We start from the raw sequence: 15391 nt of genomic DNA, 5'->3' as shown, positions 1-15391 counted from the left end.
TCCATGTCTAGTTGGCAGCCGGTTTCAAGTGGAGTGCCCCAAGGGTCGGTCCTGGGGCCGGTTTTGTTTAATATCTTTATTAATGATCTGGAGGATGGTGTGGACTGCACTCTCAGCAAGTTTGCAGATGACACTAAACTAGGAGGCGTGGTAGATACACTAGAGGGTAGGGATCGGATACAGAGGGACCTAGACAAATTAGAGGATTGGGCAGAAAAAAACCTGATGAGGTTCAACAAGGACAAGTGCAGAGTCCTGCACTTAGGACGGAAGAATCCCATGCACTGCTACAGACTAGGGACCGAATGGCTAGGTAGCAGTTCTGCTGAAAAGGACCTAGGGGTCACAGTGGACGAGAAGCTGGATATGAGTCAACAGTGTGCTCTTGTTGCCAAGAAGGCTAACGGCATTTTGGGCTGTATAAGTAGGGGCATTGCCAGCAGATCGAGGAACGTGATCGATCCCCTTTATTCGACATTGGTGAGGCCTCATCTGGAATACTGTGTCCAGTTTTGGTCCCCACACTACAAGAAGGATGTGGAAAAATTGGAAAGAGTCCAGCGGAGGGCAACAAAAATGATTAGGGGTCTGGAGCACATGACTTATGAGGAGAGGCTGAGAGAACTGGGATTGTTTAGTCTCCAGAAGAGAAGAATGAGGGGGGATTTGATAGCAGCCTTCAACTACCTGAAGGGGGGTTCCAAAGAGGATGGAGCTCGGCTGTTCTCAGTGGTGGCAGATGACAGAACAAGGAGCAATGGTCTCAAGTTGCAGTGGGGGAGGTCCAGGTTGGATATCAGGAAAAACTATTTCACTAGGAGGGTGGTGAAACACTGGAATGCGTTACCTAGGGAGGTGGTGGAGTCTCCTTCCTTGGAGGTTTTTAAGGCCCGGCTTGACAAAGCCCTGGCTGGGATGATTTAGCTGGGAATTGGTCCTGCTTTGAGCAGGGGGTTGGACTAGATGACCTCTTGAGGTCCCTTCCAACTCTGATATTCTATGATTCTATGATTCTATGACCTACTGATGATGTGCTGGTGGCTGGCAGAGAGCAGGCTGGGCATGTGTCTCCTCCTTGTAGTAAAAGAAACTAAAAGTGCATCGAATACTTTGCCGCTGTTAATTTTCTATGGTAGCAGGGGTATTAGGTATGTACTCCATGGGTAACCCAGGTGGGGAGGGGGGGACTGCAGGATCATGAATGGGAGGAGAGGGAAGAAGAGAGGCTGGCTGATTGTATATGGGAGGAAAAGTGGGGTCTATGCAATGGCATGTGGGAAGGGGTGGCCTCCACTAGAGAGAGGCTATGCTGTGTTGGGGAGAGGGAAGAGATAGCTGTCACTGGCTATGCCATGGAGCTGGGGTGGTGTCTCTAACTCATCTGCTACAGCTGCTGTGCTCTGAGGATGTAGGTTCCCCCCCCAGATTCCTACCTGCTGTGGTGAGTCTGGATGAAGATGGGGGATACCGAGACCTCTGCTGCTGCCCCTAACGAGAAGGCTGCTTCTCACCCAGTTCTCTAATAGAGAGAGGAGTTAGTATCTCCAAGAGCTCGCCCTCTGCAAGGAGCAGCATGTGTGTGGAGGACTAGTGTGATTTGCCATTGCCTATTGGCTAGATAAAGAGAGGCCCCACTCTCCACACCTGTCCATTGAGCACCTTTCCCCAGCAGCGAACTCCCTTTCCAAGCAAGAGACCACACAGCTATAACGAGCTTCAGCAGCAGATGCATCTCCAAAGCTGGGATGGGACATTCAGGGGAGGGCTTCTGAAACGGAGAAACCCTCTTCCTGCTGTGCTGCATCCTAGACCTCGCTGCCCTAAGCATTAGAAACTCTCCTGCTCCATGGGAGACCACAGACTTCCAGAAAGGGTTGGAGAAGCAGCAACAGCAGGAAACCATGTCACAGTCAGTTTGGGCTCAAAGGCTTAGGGGAGGCCCATTTGCATTCCCCCTAACAAGCACACTGCCTGGCCTGTTCAGGAAGGCACCTTTCGCTCAGGTTTTTAAGGCATATTTGTTGCTTCCACTCATATACACATTCACCTGGGGAGGAGACCCCTGCCCACCCAACTGTGCGTGCACACTGCTCCCCACGGATAACACGCATCCACATGCACACAAAGTGTTCACGCAGACGTAGACACCCGGGTGCCTGTGTGATGGATGCCATCATGGCCAACATCAGGGTCTGAACCGGGGGGACTTCAGAGCTAAAAGCAGCAGCTTCTATAGTGTGAGCTAAAGAGCCGGGCTCTCAAGCAGGAGGCTGCAGCCGACTGCCAGCCTGTGTGGGTAGGGCACAGAGGGGCTGCTCGACTCACACAACAGACATTTCACGAGCACACACGCAAACGTGCAGTGGCATACAACCACACAGCTGCCTACATGCAGTCCACAAGGTAACAGGAAGAATAAAATACAACCAGTTTTATTGTCCAGGTTTCACAATAGCGCTGACAGCAGCAGGCACTGCCGTGTGTCAGGTTCTCAGTTTAGGCACAAGACATAATAAAAAAAGGTTTTTTTGGTTTTGTTTTGTTTTTTTTGCTTTTTACAAGAACAAACCCCCAAAGCTCCCCTCCCAGACTGGATCTCCCCGCCCCTCGTCATGAGCAAAAGCGCAATTCAGGACACGCACACACAGGCTCCTACCAGCATCCTGGAGACTTTGGCTAAGCCATTTAAATTACCCCTCTCACCCCAAAAAAAGACTATTCCAATTTTTCTCTCTTTATTATCATTTCTCATCATTATCATCATCATCATGTTTCAAAAATATAAATAGGTGCAGGGAACCCTGGTGCCCTGCACGGTCCCCCGGAAAGAGCGCGCCATCACAGGATGGGAGCTGCTTCGCCATGCGGCCTGGGGATGGGGAGACTCGGCGTCCGGGAACCAGCGGTGGGAGAGAGGGGAGGGGCCAAAACCAAGAGGCATCTGGGCCCAGATTTTTAGCTTCCCTCCCCCCTCGTCCCTCCATCTCACTCTCTCCCTTCCATTCCCCCACTTTACATGCCCCTCATACATTCAGCGACACTTCCCATCTACTGAGTGCCCCTCCACCCCCGCCGTACCGCAGCAGCGGAAGGATTCTTTAAAATAAAACAAAGGTGGCATCCGCCCCAGCCATTAAATAACAGAAATAATTACATTGTTCGTGGATAAAATCAGGAAAAAATAATCTTCTTTATTATTTAACTTAACCCCCCTGCCCTCTGCAACCCTCCCACCCCTTCCCCAAAGGCACAAAGGTATTTGGAACCGGACGGCTAGTCAAAATGCTGGAATCTAATTCCCTTTGCTTTGGTGCGCTGAGGTTGGTTTGTTTTTTATATATATACACAAAGGTGGGGTTTTTTCTTTAATATATTTTTTTTCCTTATATGACAAAAAGCAACAACAACATCAAGAAGAAGAAACTGCCTCTGCTAATATAATTTCCGTAAAATCTCTCGCTCCTCTCTCTAATGGGTGGGTGTCTGTGCGGCTCTGCCATTGGTTCTCGACCGATTCCTTGGGCTCCTCTTGTGTAGTCTGCGTTTGTAGATGGAGGCTGCGGGAGGAGGAGGAGAAGAAAAGGCACCTTGTTACTGGGAGAAAGTTACAGAGCCCCTGCTTGTCCTTAGCTGGCTCACCCCAGGCCTCGTGTTCCCTGGAAAAACACTGCAGGGGCTGCTGTGCGAGCTCTGCCTCTGGCCATCCAGGCAGTGGGGCCACGGCGCCAGCCCGCTCGCCACCAGACAATCAGGCCTTCTCTTGCCTCTGGCGCTCCGGGACCTGGTGAATCAGTGGGGCATTTTCAGTGCACTTTGTGACGGCCCCTGTCCCCCCGCAAACACTGAATTTAAAGAGAGTCAGGTGCCTCCTGGGAGCCTGTTCAAAAGCATCCTGTTCAGAGACAACGCCGCTGCTGTCCGTCCGATACGTTCTGTATTTCTTCCCCCTCCTTGTGGGCAGACACGCAAAGAGGCAGCCAGAGCCGCTCAGACCAATGGCCCAGCAAGGAAGGAGACCGCCCCTCCCAAGCACCCATAATGCACCCACACATTTTGCTTAGGGAGGCAGTTAGCTCGGTTAGCTATAGCACTGCTGCACTGTGTGGCATTGGGCAAATCCCTTCCCCTGTCTATGCCTCAGTCTTCCCATCTGTAAAAGGGGGATAATTCCAATTTAACCCATGGTTGCGTGGCTCTTGGGCTAACCATTCCTTGATATTTTATGTGTCCTGCTTCTGTTCAGAGTCTCGCTGGAGGAGTGGGACTCACAAAACAAGGGCTGGGTAGACAGCCTAAGCTGAGTCTTAAGGAGCTCTAAGGGTTCCCTTTAAGGGGAGCCCCCACCATGTGCCCATTCCTCACTCCTTCCCTCAGTGCCTCTAGCTCAGTTGTGGATATTGCCAAAATAAACCATTTAAGCTTCTTCCCCCACTGCCCCAAAGTGCAAATTCTAAGGCTGCCCGGGGGGGAGGCAAGTGGGGCAACTTGCCCCAAGCCCCGCAGGGGCCCCCACGAGAGTTTTCAGGGGCCCCCACGAGAGTTTTCGGCGGGTCTTCAGCGGCAGGTCCTTCAGCGCCGCCGAACACACCCAGAGCGAGTGAAGGACCCGCTGCCGAAGACCCGTAGCGGCGGCAATTCGGCGGTGAGGGCTTCTTCCGTTCTGGGTCTTCGGCAGCGGGTCCTTCACTTGCTCCGGGACCCGCCGCCAAAGTGCCCCGAAGACCCAGAGCAAAAGGACCCAGGCCCCCTGAATCCTCTGGGTGGCCCTGCAAATTTCTCCCTCTTTGGGAGCCCGGTAGATCCATTTTAGCTGCTTCTCCTCTCCTCCCTGTGAGACGTCCTCCATTTTCCTCAACAACCGTGAGGAGCCCTGGGCTCAGGGGAGCCAGTGCATCAGGGAGTGGGGCGTTTGACTGGGCAGAAGCTTTCCAGCTATTGGCAGTTGCACTGACTCAGAAGAGTCAAGGTTGTGTCTCCAGCTGGTCCCCGTGGTCCAGACCCACCCGGGAGATGTCAGCTCCAATAATCCTGGTAACACAGGAGCTTTACCTGAGACAAAGAACAACCTGACTCTGGCACAGGGAGGGAAAGCGTCCCTTCCTACTGGCCTGAATGGCAGCAAACCAGTTTCTTCTGTGGACGAGGTAGTGGATGGAGGACACCCCTGTCTGAGAGCCATAAGTATCTCCCTTCCTCCTGCACTTTGGCTCTCACCCATCTCACCCACCTGCTCCATGTCCCTCAAGTTGCTCCAGCTAAAAAGAAATGGAGGCAGCTCCCTCCAGAAGTCATCAGTCCTACACCTGGAGCAGCCAGCGAGGCTCAGGTGCATGTCAGGCAAAGTTGCTGCTCTCCCTGGTTGGGTTGCCTCTACAGCTCTCTGGTCCCCTCTGGGGGCTGAACTCTTGAATTCAAGTCCCTCCCTGCATTGTATCATGTGGATTTTTTCCAGGAATCAGCCCATGGACTCCTAGAGCTTGGCCCTGGGCTAAGTGCCAGGCTGGAGTCTCAGAGGCCTGCAGGGGCCATGGTGCATAGAGTAGGAATGAGGAACAATACGTACGATCTATGCAGGCTATCCGTGGTTCCTCCCAGTGGCCATTGGGCTGACACCGAATTGTGGGCACGTGGCGTTGTATGTAGCCCTGGTTGCACTGGTACCGTACCATGGAGTTTATTTCATATCGGTCCTTCTTCCTTCCAAAGGTCCTGGCGTTCTCTACCACAGGAGGGTCCCCACAGGCAACTGACAAAGACAAGCCAGACAATGAGCAACTGGCAGCTCCATTGCTAGGCAATCGGCCAATGAGAGCCCCAAACCAAGCAGCTTGGGTCTAACCGTGCTGCTCAAGGGGAGCTGGCCACATTCACATACATTCCCTAGAATAATAACCAATAAACTATGTTTCCCTTGTGCAGCTTGTCCCAAAGGATCCCAAAGTGCTTTACAGGCTGTACAGACAAAGACTGCTTCACCTACTGCTGAAATGCAGCCACTTCTGGGGTGGCAAGGGGCAGCTGCATATACAGGGATCATTTCCCACCCCACCAGGAATTGGCGGAATGGCTAGTGAGCTCTTCACTGCTCCTGTGTTGCACGGGGTGAAGTAGGAGCTGCTCTGTGCTGAGCCTGAGTGGCTGGGACCCTGAATGTACGTTACCTCTGAAACACAGATAAAGCATCAGCCTGGCTGAGTCACTGCAGTGAGGGCCGAGAACACCTGGCTGCAGTGCAAACAGCATGGCCATCTCCCTGCGGATGCCTTGGATCCAGCCAGGGAAGGGGATTCTGCACTGGAGTTTTGTTTGGCATCTATGACATGCCAGCACTTGATGCCAGTGTTGCTAAGTACCTGCCATCACCCGGCCTGACTTGCTGTATTGCCACGTCCGTCAGCCGGACTTGGGGGCTACGGAAGCAGCTAACAAAGGAGGGATCATTTCCTTTGTTCGGGGGGGCTATAGATGGAGGCACTAAATAAAAGGCAGTTAATTACAACCCAAACTCCTTTTGAGATTCTGCTGCGGTTACCACTGGCTTGGAAATTTAGTCACGGGGGATATTGAAATTCTGCGGCTGGCTGGGAAACTTAGCAACAATGTTCCAAAGGGTTCCATCCCTCCCCTCTAGAAAGGCAGGACCACAATGAGTGTCAGGCACAAGAAAGCTGCAGTCAGGAAGGCTTTTGTTGTTTCTGTGCCATTAGGGGTCCTGGTGGATGGGAGCGGATGGCTTGGGGGAAACTGGACTTGACTGGCTGGCTTGGAAGAGGGGCAAAAACTGGCTCCAAATGGGGAATGTAGGGGCTGATGGTAGGGGAAATGGGAGTGGTACATCCCCCTGGAGCCTTGAAGTGGGAATCTTTGGGGGTTATGTCATAGGAAGATTGTGAGCTATGGAAGGGCACTTCCCACCCTCCATAAGCTTCCTGTTAATCCACTCCCTCTGCAATCACACCACCTCTTCAGCTTGATCAATGCTGGATGTGATCAATGCTTGGACAGGACACCTCCAAGGAGGACCCAGGTGTGGCAAAGAGCAGTGAGAGTGACCCAGTGGGGGTGCTGAGTCAGCACTAACTTCCCCCCTCCCCCTCCGCCCCGATGCAGTGCTAGGGAGTTCTAGACAGTGCTGCGCTGAAGAGATGGGTGGGTGTCTCAGTACGGGGGATGGACTCTAGTGGCCCAGCGCAATGCTAGGGGGTGTGGTGCTGCTGGAAGTACCATCCTTGGGATGACGCATAAAGCCAAGGTCCTGACCATGAGCGTTTATTAAAGATTTTAGGGCACTTTTTCCCCAAGACTTGAGGTGTGTTCGTACTGGGGTCCTGGCCAAATTCTAATTCTGCCTCCATAAATCCCCTTTGCCGTTTCAAATACACATAGGATTTGTCTTCATTTCCTGTACTAATCTCTCACACAGGGTCACCATGCAAAAGTTAAGGTTCACAAGGAATGAGTGAAGTTTCCTGGGTTTACAGCCAGTGTTTATTCCTGTTAGAGTCAAGGGGTGACTAAAATGTGGACCATTGAGTCCTGGTGAACTCCGTGGAGGGTACGTATCCCAGCCTGCAATGCTCCATCTTTATCAAAGCAGAAGCCACATTGCCTTCTGGGACTAGTCATCTCGTAGACTACCCATACACATTAAGGAGGAAGGGAGCTGCAAAATGCTCCATTTGATCCACATTATGTACAACCCTTAGCACCCTAGCAAGTTGCCAATGGTACCCTTGGTAGGGCAAAGTTTGGCTGCTATAGATTGTGCTATAGGTTGAAGAGCTGTAGCCTAAGCCTGGACATACACCCCAACCCAGAAACGAGGAGCGCCAGGACTCACCTGTTCCTTTCTTGCACGTGAACGGGAGGTGATAGTTGCATGGGACATCATTCCACTCGCCTTGCTCATGCCAGATCATCACCACACAATCCTCTCCTGCAGCAAAGAAGTTGTCGGGCTGGTTGGGCCGCCAGTTCTCATATTGCTGTGAAGAGATAAGAAGCCCTTCCTCTAAGTTACGGAGACATTTTCCTTGTTCTCTTCAGCTTTCCCTTTCCCTTTGCTTCTTCTCTCTCCCTTTTGGCTCTTTTCCTTCTGCTTTTGTTCATTCACTCTCCCTTGTTTCTGTTTTTCTGACTGGGTCTCTCTCTTCCTCCTGGGTCTGTCCCTCTCATCAATGGACATCATGTATTGTTATTATTTGTATTGTGGTAGCGCCTAGGAGCCCATTGTATTAGACACTGTACAAACACAGAACAAAATCATGGTCTCTCCTGACCCCAAAATAGCTTATGGCTGACTCCATTCAGCACTTGTTCCCGCTGCTCACTCCAATGGCTCTAAGGTTCTGTCCCCAGACAGCAGCTTCATGTCCTGACACAGCACAAAAAGTCAAAGCTTGCATGGAAGTGGGCGGTTCTTTCCTGAAATGACTCTCAATGAAGAAATGCCACCCCCACCCCTCCACACAACTCACAAGGGAGTTTCCATCAGACCAGCGAAAGTCGTGCTCGATAGCCCTGTCACTGAGTCCGATCCACTGGTAATCCTGGGCATAGTCTGAAAAAGAAAGACCGGGAGAGAAGGGTAAGAAATGGGAAGGGGAGTCCTCCACCACTCACCTCTCCCACGCTAATCCTAGGCGACACAAAAGGGGTCTGCCAAGGATCTGAACACCACGGCTACATGGTCTATATCTGGACCACATCAAGGGTTGCTTGACAAGGGGCAGTTCTGATTGATGAAGCCAGATTGGTTAAAGGTGAGGTGGATAAATCTCCTTCAGTTAGGAACTGAGAGCGTCTGAGCTGGCAATGCTCTGGAGTGTCACTGTAAAGGTGGCTCCAGTTTGTCGAATTCCTCCCAGGACGGTCTGATGTTCCTGTGCCAGGGGCAGCCATGGGGCTACTAAGGTTGGAGGTGTTAGTCCTAGTGTGGGCGGAGGGCCGTTCTTACTTTGTGGTCCATCACCCCTTCAGAGCAAGGCCACAGAGAGGGAGGCCACAACACAAAGGGAACTGTTTAATTTTGATGCCCCAAAGCAAGACCCCAGTTGGGCCCAAATTGGGCCACTTTTTCCACATGCCTGCAGGCCCCCCCGTCTCCCGACTCACTAATGGGGATGAGGGAATGGCACACTAGCATTCAGATTCGTTTAAAGGGACAAATGGGTGGTGTCGGCAGAAGGCATGTTCCCAGGAGTCCCAGACAAGGCTGTGCACCACGGCAGAAGCTTCATCAGTCCTAATTCCCTTAGACTGAACCTTGGTCGAACAGGGTCCTGCTCCCCATCCCAGCAGCCCGAGGATCCCACTCCAACCAGATCCATGGTGTGTGCTCTCGTCTCTGTGCAGAGGGGGCACGGAACACAGCTCCCCCTCCCCCGGAAAAACGGGAGAGGTACTCCCTCCTCTCCTGAAGTGACCAGACCAGACTCCTCCAGCGTCTTCTCCTCCTTGCTGCTGCGGTGAGACCAGTTCCCGCTCTGGGTTGGAGCTCTTTGGAGCTGCTGCCCAACCTGGGAGGCGTCTCACTGGCTCCAGTGTAAGGAAGATGCTGCTCCCACCCCAGCTCACTCCCAGGCCTTGCTATTTCTACCCAGACTGGAGAGGTGGAAGGCAGAACAGTCAGAGCTGCTGCTGCACATCTGGCTCTGGGCTGGGGGCAGCTCCATGGACCAGCCCTGCAGATGCAGAGTCTCCCGCAGCCAGCAGGGCTTTCCCCTGACTTTCCTCCTCTTGGCCACCAGGGGCACAGTGGCACCAGTGCTGAGGACAGGGGGAGACTGGCTCCCCTTGGCTCCTTCTGCTGGCTGGTGTGGCCTGCTCCCCACACGCTCCACCCTGCCTCAGGCCCCCAAACACCCAGCCCCCACCAAGCCCCCCTCCACTGTCCCCCACTCTCCCCCGCCCTGCCTCAGCCTCCCCCCCCGGCCCCCACCAAGCCCCCTCCTCTGTCCCCCACTCTCCCCTGCCCCGCCTCAGCCCCCACACTCCCACCAACCCCCCCATCCCCTGCCCCCACTCTCCCCTGCCCCACCTCAGCCCCCACACTCCCCATTCCCACCAACCCCCCCTCCCCTGCCTCAGGCCCCCAACCCCCAAACGCACCATCAAGCCCCGCTCCCCTGCCTCAGGCTCCCACTTCCCACATGCCCTGTTCCTGCCAAGAATCCCCTCCCCTGTCTCAGGCCCCCCACTCCCCAAATGCCTGCCCCTGCCAAGCCCCTCTCCCCCACCTCAGGCCCCCCACTTCCGCTGCCTCGCCCTCCTGCCAGCTCCCCTCCCCCACCTCAGACTCCCACTCCTTAACAACCTCCCTTTCCTCTCTCACCTACTTCACGCCTTCCCACTCCCCAAACACCTCCCTCCCAGCTAGGTCCCACTCTCCCATCCTATCCCCTCCTCCTACACAAGCCACCAGGCACCTGCCCCACAACAACACCCACACCCTCCAATATCCTGCTCCCCACAAACTTCTGTGTTGGCACGAACCAACAAGCCAACAGGTGCACACGCCTTGGGAAGCAGCTAATGTGGCAATGGGATAGCAAGGCGAATCTGTATGAGCCACGGATCTATGGAATGAGCTGGGTTTGTGTTTCCCTATATGAAAATGAAAATTCCTCCTCCTCTGCAGGACAAGAGGGTCTTGATTGACAGGAACTGTGAGAGTGAGTAGAATTCACCCAGCAGGGAAGGTGGATTTTTTAAGGCCAAAATGGACTGATTGATCTGTGCCCAACCACCCTCAGATGCTGGCCATTACCCTCCGCACTCACTGTTCACAAACTCTTGTTCTTCTGGAGTGATGATACTGCTCAGGTGGGACTGATGTTCCCGGCATCGGGTCTCAGCTTCCACCCACGTCTCTCTCTGTTCAAAGTGCTTGTAACAATGGCCCTGGAACTTGGTCCAGCCCTCGTCACAGTCCTCCAGGTCTGAAACACACAAGAAAGGAATGAAAGGGAACAGCATGCCTCAGGGCAGAGTGCCATCCAACTCACCTCTCAGCTGCCAAGCTTTCACGGAACAAAAATACAACACATGATCACACCCACTAAAGAATAAACCTTGATATTTTTGTATGTTACATCCACAGGAAAATGATCAGAAGGTAAACGAGGAATAGTTTATGGAGGGGAAGTAGGTTTAACATAGACAAATTCCTGAACATTTCAAACTCCAAGTCAGGTTCTGGGACTCTTGCTTTGAGAAATAGCCCCAAACAACACCACTTTCCCCCCAGAGCTGTCCTGATGATTTTGCTTGCCTTGGAGAGCAGTTTTCACCTTTGAAACCTGCATTTTACTCCCCACAATCAGCGCTCATGCATCAGAGATGGCAGGGAAGGGCAGGAGAGGTCAGAGTTTAGATTCAGTTGGCTACATCACTATTCTGAGCCTTCACAAATGGAATAAGCAAACCGGTGAGATCACACAAAAGGGAGGCAGGGCAGGACTTACCATATGGGAGAGAGGAAAAAAAAACAACCCTAAAGAAAATATTTTTAAAAAGGAGTAGAAAAAAAGCAAAAATCTGTCACCTGCTTTAAGTGGTTATTGCTGGTGATTATTAAGCAATGCCATCAAAGCAAATTAAAGGCACAAAATATTTGACTGTCTCTATATTATGGTTGGGGCCAGGGCTTGAAAGGTAAAGGCTTTAAAAGGGAAGTTAGCTCCTATCCTCTTCCCTGCAGAGAAATTAACCAGCTTAATTTATTTTAACAAGAGGGATTGTTTCTTTTGAACTGAAGCTCTAGTTCCAATGTGGCAAGAATGTGAATGGGAGATTCTCTTCGGGTCATGCACAGAATAGTCACTCAGGAAAAGGCATCAGCTGGTATATGAGTCCTACATCAGGAAGTGTGGGCACTGGAAATGAATACTTGGGGCCACAGAAACTCTGGCAACTGACTCACAGGCCACAGGGACTATGAGACTAGCTGTGCGGGGATATTGGAGAAAAGGTAGGTGAGGGATATAAGACAGGAAATACAGAGAAGTAGAACCCAGTCTTTTTAAAAAATGGAAAAGCGTAGAGCAGGATGCAAAGGAATAAACAAAAGATGGAACTTTGGGGAATCCTTTGTTCTCTGCCATCAACAAAGTCATACAAATACCTTCTGTAAACCAAGAAAAAACAGGAACAGATGCAGAAGTGACAATAGTTGGGGCAGATGCTATTATGATGATAAAACCATCGCCTCCAAATAGTCACTTGCATTGCAAGCAGTTGCACTCAAACCACGGAATTGCTACGTCTTTTGGGCCTTGAATTTACTATGTCCCATCATCTCTTATCACCTCCTCCACTGACTAGTACCCTGAGTCAGAACAGCCAAGACAAGGTACAAAGCCAGAGAGGAACTGTCACTGTGAGGCAGATGAGATGTGCTGAGCACTGGTGTGGAAGGAAGATCTAGTGGTGACAAGATGGAGATTTATTTAGTAGCAGCCTTTCAGTGGCAGAGAGAGTTCATCCATCTATCATCCTTTCTCAGCTCGTTGTTGCCCTAGGGTGGTGGGATTTCATTATTCCTTTTGGCCACTCAGCAAATGTCCCTCTAACCTCATGCAGGACAGATGTTCTATATTCCACCTTCATGAAAAAAAACTCTCACCTTGGCTACTGTCCACCTTTGCATTCCAGAGTACTCCATTTCCCTTCAACTCATCAATTCCTCTTACTCCATTCCTGTGAAGCTCTTCAACACAGACCCCATGCAGACTTCAATGGCTGACCCTCCAAAGACTGGCTGGTTGGTGGGGCCTTTGAATTCTCTTTTTCTGCCTTCTTCCTCTACAGACCAAGCAGACCATTTCCACTGGGCCAACCTTGGGGAGCGGGAGCTGTGAGAGTGCTCACAAACCTAGATCTTCTCCACCACATCTCTGAGAGCAGGGGAGGGAGTACGTAATGTGCCTTTCTAAGTCTCTTTTTCTGGTGGGTTATGTCATACCCCCTTTATAAAGTATCACAACCACTGAGTTGGGATGGAACACGATGCACAACTTCAATAGGACATTCTAACAGAAAACGCGAGGCTTTCCTATATAGCAGTTACCTATGCAAAAACCTGTGCAGTTGCAGGTAAAATCTAATCCCATGAAGTGGCACTCTCTCCAGGCTTTAGAGGCATCTCAGAATGACTGACTTGTGTGTATGGCACAGAAGAGCTCATCTAAAATGCTAGATCTCATAGATGTTCTTAGGGAATCAAAAAAGTTAGAGAAGGGAAAGTAGGTCATACATTCTACCTTGGGGGTAATGTTGGGTATTAAAGGGGGCTTTTTCACTGATATTTAGGGCAGTAGGCTGCTTTCATATGTCCCAGGGTAATCCAGGGTAAAGATACCCCTTGATGGCAAGATCCCATTCATAGATGAACTGTTATGAAGAGAAGAGATTAAACTAGGTTTGGGTCAAACATTGGAGTGGTGTTTCAATACAGCTGCTAGGAGGAATACTCCATATTATAGGAGGTCTTTTTCCTCATCTCAGGCGAGGCCCCCTGGGCAGAGTAGCAGGAGGTGCTAAAGGTCAGGATTGAGGTACACTGGAAGAGGTAAGTGAAGGAAGTGCCGTCTCACAAGCTCTAGCCATTCCTATCAGTGCCTCTCCTTCCATGAGCAATACCACGCACTCATTAAAAGGAGAAAGAGAGATGCAGAGAAAGAGAGGGGGAAGATCAAACATGCTTTCCTATTACCCATTTGAAGGTGAACAGCTAGTACTTTTCAACCTGCTTCTCCTGGCCTTGTTGAGCAATGCAGGAACATTTTTCCTCCTTGAGAAACTGACATGGACTTGCAGTAAAACAAAATATTCTTTTGTTTTCTCCCCCAAAACAAACGGTATTTGTGCACACAAGAAAGTGTCATTCTGATGAAAAAACAAGATATTTCATTTTCCCCCTCTGTGATTCACACTGCTCGCCATTGTCGCCATGAAAATCGCATTCGCTCGAGGAAACGACACAAAGGTCAGGTGGAAGCGGAGAAGATTCACAGGAGTGAATGAAAGCCCTTCACGGGTGAATCCTCACAAAGTGAAACATGGCCATTTCACATGGCTCAATTCATGCATCTTTCACTGAAATCTCAGAGGAGCAGAGAAGATTCACATGCCATGAAGATGTGCCTGGGACACTGCCCGATTATTACAGGTGGATTGGAAGTGTTTTCTTTGACCCAAAAGCATGTTTGTGCTTATGGCAAACAGTATCACACTATCATGTCCCTTATGCAATTTTACAAGAGAACTACAACAAAGAGAATAATTTCCCTTTCTAAGAAGCCAAGGAGACACCAGGTTCCCTAGGAGCCCTAAAGCTGCCACTGTCTCCTAGAAGTTAAGAGAAATTTCCCAGAGAAACAAGATGCTGTGATGGAAAAATAATAATCACTTGTAAGCAAACAGCATAATCTTTTCCCCAGTAAGATGCATTTTATCTGCTGTTAGGAGTTAGCTTATTGAGATGAGGGTGGGATTGGTGGGGGTCAGTTTTTTTTGGGGGGGGTGCAGCTGTTAGTAAAATTAGCTGAAGCCAGGTAGGCCGTACCGATCTCACACAGGTCCCCTCCGTAGCTGGGAAGGCATAAGCATTTGAAAGAGTCGATGCCATCAGCGCAGGTAGCTCCATTCAGACAGGGGCTTGAGTGGCACTCATCAATGTCTGCAAGAAATCAAGGGCTGCCATTAGGACTCCGGGCAGGGAACTCCACCAACAGGAGAACTTGTTTCTTTGCTTGTTCAGGAGGGACCGTCAATGGTTTTGGGAGAGCTCGAGAGTGGGTTACGGGTTTATTTTAAAAACTACTGCTGCTGCTGCTACTGCTGAAGAAATGAAAGCAAAAAGCCCAACCCACCCTAGGAGGCTGACATCATTTTCCACTCAAATTTCTGTCACTTGATAGCTGGACAACACTATAGTGATATCAGGGCAACATCAGCAGAGGTTGGAGGGATGACTTTCAGTGTGTCCTGCTCAGTATCTTTTGACATCTGTTGTGTCTCTTCCTTGTCCATCTTTTCTGCCTAACTTGACCAAATGTGCAAACTTGTGGCTGTGTCTCAGCCTCCATCAGCTAAAGTCTAAAAGACAGACGTTGGGCTTCTCTTAAGTAAGAGCAACATCCTCAAACAGTGTAATCCATTCCCTCTCCCTTCTTGACCCCTCATTTTTGACTCTTTCTAACCAGAGTCCAGATGTCATCCTTGATCCTGAACTCCCAGGGCTAACTCCTCACCTGCTCCAGAGCACAGCTGCTAGCGATGGGGCTAGCATAAAGCCAACTGTGCCAGCTTTACACCAGTCAAGGATTTCCCCACAACTGTGGGAGCTGCTGGCGGCCCATTTAGGACAGTTTTATGGACGCTTTCTACT

The 15391-nt window shown here is 50.9% G+C and overlaps 1 protein-coding gene across 2 annotated transcripts in view; it reads right to left on the bottom strand.

The window, feature by feature from the left end:
* Positions 1 to 2416: 2416 nt before the first annotated feature.
* ACAN (aggrecan) overlaps positions 2417 to 15391 on the bottom strand; it is a 36543-nt gene continuing 23568 nt past the window's right edge. The window contains exons 13-18 of one of the 2 annotated variants that reach the window (XM_054043186.1): positions 14567 to 14680; positions 10782 to 10940; positions 8478 to 8560; positions 7841 to 7985; positions 5564 to 5746; positions 2417 to 3557 (exon numbers count right to left, since the gene is read on the bottom strand). In XM_054043186.1, the coding sequence (XP_053899161.1) occupies positions 3469 to 3557; positions 5564 to 5746; positions 7841 to 7985; positions 8478 to 8560; positions 10782 to 10940; positions 14567 to 14680 (773 nt within the window). In that variant the 3' untranslated portion in view covers positions 2417 to 3468. The remainder of the gene's footprint in view (positions 3558 to 5563; positions 5747 to 7840; positions 7986 to 8477; positions 8561 to 10781; positions 10941 to 14566; positions 14681 to 15391) is intronic. The other variant, XM_054043187.1, reaches the window with a different exon arrangement.

The sequence above is a fragment of the Malaclemys terrapin genome, chromosome 10 (genome assembly GCF_027887155.1).
Source record: "Malaclemys terrapin pileata isolate rMalTer1 chromosome 10, rMalTer1.hap1, whole genome shotgun sequence".
Classification (NCBI taxonomy): Eukaryota; Metazoa; Chordata; order Testudines; family Emydidae; genus Malaclemys; species Malaclemys terrapin.
This window is presented reverse-complemented; position numbering and strand designations above follow the sequence as displayed.